Below are 2,926 nucleotides of genomic sequence, written 5' to 3' on the forward strand. Positions count from 1 at the left end.
AGTTGGCAATAAAATACAGGTTAACCGTTGCAGAAGTTTTATTGTTCATACTTATAATTGTACATCGTTAATAAAGTTTTTTACAGAGCCGGCTAGCAAATCCTTTCCATTGCGTCGCTAAAACCTGTTAGTTCCTCCTGCCGCTACTTTCTCAGTCTGTGCTGCCATTGTAACGCGTAGCTTCAGGATGGCTAGCTAAATTGGCACCTACAAACTCCCCTCCCTAGCAATTAAGTATAAGTTCAGGAAGGAGCGGTAAATGTAGATTAGCCTGCGGCGTTCTGAATATTGCTATGACTCATCATATGTACTAAAAGATTGTTTTTAGTTATGAATATTTTTCCGGCATTTTTAACATTCAGTTATGTGCATGAGTTAGAAAATGTCGTGAAAGATAATTTTTATGTTTGAATGCTTTTTTAGGGTCCGTGATGGTGACGGGTAGCAATTAGACACAGATTGAGCCGCTGCAGTAATATATTTATTGAAGATTAACGGTGTTTACATTATAAGGGGCGCGCGCGCGACGGCACGCGTCCGAACCCTTGCGGGCTTGCCGGTAGAGAGACAGAAAACCGTCACGCCAATGATACTCAAGCGCCGACTAGTTTTGGCCATAACAAATCTATTTTGGCCCCCATACTTTCTACATTTTTCACTCAAAGTCAAAAATCTTACCATGAGATTGCATATGACGGGAAAGAGTACGGTTATTTTTTAGTGTTTTTCCACATATTTTACATTCAAGATTAGGAACAGATCTATGAGTTAGCATATGGTATAATAAAATAGATGCAGTTTTGAAAGCTATTCCACATTTATAGCACTTAAATGCACAAACCTCGCTATGAGTTTGTATATGTCGGGAAAGATATTCTTTACATTTAAATGCTTTTCCACATTTATCGCATTCAAATGCAAAAACCTCATTATGAGTATGCATATGTCGTGAAAGATATTGTTTATATTTGAATGATTTTCCACATTTCTCACAGTCAAAGTTATGAACTCCAGTATGTGTTTGCATATGGTGTATAAGTCTGCTTTTGTTTATAAATGATTTTCGACATTTTTTACATTCAAAATCATGAGCATCGGTATGAGTTTGCATATGCTCTGAAAGATAGTTTTTATATTTAAATGCTTTTCCACATTTTTCACATTCGAAGTCACGAACCTCGCTATGAGATTGCATATGTCGTGAAAGATAAAATTTATATTTGAAAGTTTTTAAGCATTTTTCACATTCATAGTCACGAGCATCGCTATGAGTTTGCATATGTCGTGAAAGATTGTCTTTATGTTTGAATGCTTTTCTACATTTTTGACATTTAAAATCTCGAACCTCGCTATGAGATTGCATATGTTGTGAAAGATAATATTTAAATTTGAACGCTTTTCCACATTTATCACATTCAAAGTCACAAGTGTTATTATGAGTGTGCATATGACTTAAAAGATTGCGTTTAGATTTGAATGCTTTTTTACATTTTTCACATTCAAAGTCACGAACTTCACTATGAGTTTGCATATGACTCGAAAGATTACATTTTTTTTTAAATGTTTTTTTACATATTCTACATTCAAAGTCACAAGTGTTGTTATGAGTGTGCATATGGCGCGAAAGAGTGAGTTTAGTTTTGAATACTTTTCTACAGTCTTTACATTCAAAATCATGAACATCCGAATGAGTTGACATTTGGTATGAAGCAGCGAATTTTGTTTTGAATGCTTTTTCATACTTGCTACATTCAAATCTACCATTATCCATATGTAGAACTCTGTTAGATTTTTCTCTTCCAGGTTTCTGAAAATTAAATTTTGTTCATCACATAAGTTGTAAATGTTGAAATAAATAGAAATCTAAATCTATTTTACTATTACTTTAGTGACGTTACAAATTTGATGAGATAAATCGTTCACACCGATAGTATTTGCCGTAAGTATATCCTTAACATCGTGCATTTCTTAAATATACAATAATTTATTTACATTAATAATTTAATTTCAAAACACAACATAATATATATTTAAATTAAGAAGACCAGATTTTAAAAATATAAAATGACACTAAAACAAAAAGTTCGCTTCGGATTTTTTTGTTAATTTAGATATGCTGCAGAAGCTATAAAAGGTCAGGACAAAAGAGGAGGAAATTAAAAAGCAAAATTTTTGAGGATGTCTGGTCATCTAATTTAAATATGACTAACCTGTTTCAAACATGTCTTCTTCGTCGTCGATGTATGTATTTTCTATGTTTTCGTATTCGCATTTTACATTTGGTAACTTGAAAAACGAACACTAAATAAGATTACACACATATATATATCAATAAGTGTTAGATATTACGTTTTGTTACCTCTACATTACACTTAGTCGTGTTAACGGAAGCAAACATTTCTGTGTCGTTTTCGATGTCAGCTTCTAAAAAGACGAAGTTTGATCATTTAAGTGATTAACTTATCTAGTTAAGAACCTAGCAGTGTTAAATGTAAATAAAATATGTTTCATTTTAAACTTTACCAAAACTAATCTGACAGAAAAGTAATAGTAACAAAAAGTCCTTACAACTTTTTCCTTAATTTATATTGTGATAAAAAAACTATAATATAATACCAGTTTTCATAAACGCCATTGTGAAGAGTTGACAGTTCTGCTCATAATATACTTTTGATCTAAATACGACGAATTGTCGAGCATGGTGTAAAATATAGGAATAAAATCCATGCATTTTGGAATAATATAAATAAATAAGTTTTAAGTATTTTTCATAATTTAGATTTAATGAAATGCATTTTTATTAAAATAAACTCGTTGTTCAACATTTCATAACACAATGATTTCAAAGAGATACAGGATATTTGATTAATTAAAACACTAATTGTAATCGGGTTATATTCCTTATATTGCATATTTCCAATTTATT

General features: G+C 31.4%; 1 protein-coding gene across 3 annotated transcripts; it reads right to left on the minus strand.

Moving 5' to 3' along the window:
* Positions 1–459: 459 nt before the first annotated feature.
* Positions 460–2,699, minus strand: LOC148239406 (uncharacterized). Of its 3 annotated transcripts, XM_088188820.1 has the most exons (5): positions 2,617–2,699; positions 2,360–2,424; positions 2,211–2,286; positions 1,885–1,967; positions 460–1,807 (listed from the first exon to the last, which is right to left on the minus strand). In XM_088188820.1, the coding sequence occupies exons 1-5, from the start codon at positions 2,633–2,635 to the stop codon at positions 656–658; spliced, it is 1,395 nt and encodes a 464-aa protein (XP_088044946.1). In that variant the 5' UTR covers positions 2,636–2,699; the 3' UTR covers positions 460–655. The 3 variants fall into 3 exon arrangements, with proteins under 3 accessions (XP_088044946.1, XP_088044966.1, XP_088044956.1); XM_088188840.1 differs by lacking the exon at positions 1,885–1,967 and having other exon boundaries at positions 2,617–2,671; XM_088188830.1 differs by lacking the exons at positions 1,885–1,967; positions 2,617–2,699 and having other exon boundaries at positions 2,360–2,384.
* Between the last annotated feature and the right edge of the window lie 227 nt (positions 2,700–2,926).

This window comes from Plectrocnemia conspersa, unplaced genomic scaffold (genome assembly GCF_051122295.1).
Source record: "Plectrocnemia conspersa isolate PC_06_02 unplaced genomic scaffold, ASM5112229v1 ptg000001l, whole genome shotgun sequence".
NCBI classification, from domain to species: domain Eukaryota; kingdom Metazoa; phylum Arthropoda; class Insecta; order Trichoptera; family Polycentropodidae; genus Plectrocnemia; species Plectrocnemia conspersa.

What these genes read in the sequence shown, in the direction of transcription:
- LOC148239406 (XM_088188820.1), bottom strand. An exon ending in CGACTAAGTGTAATGTAGAG is followed by an intron (nt 2,287 to 2,359) that starts GTAACAAAACGT and finishes TCGTTTTTCAAG; the next exon opens with TTACCAAATGTAAAATGCGA. An exon ending in AAATTTGTAACGTCACTAAA is followed by an intron (nt 1,808 to 1,884) that starts GTAATAGTAAAA and finishes TTTAATTTTCAG; the next exon opens with AAACCTGGAAGAGAAAAATC.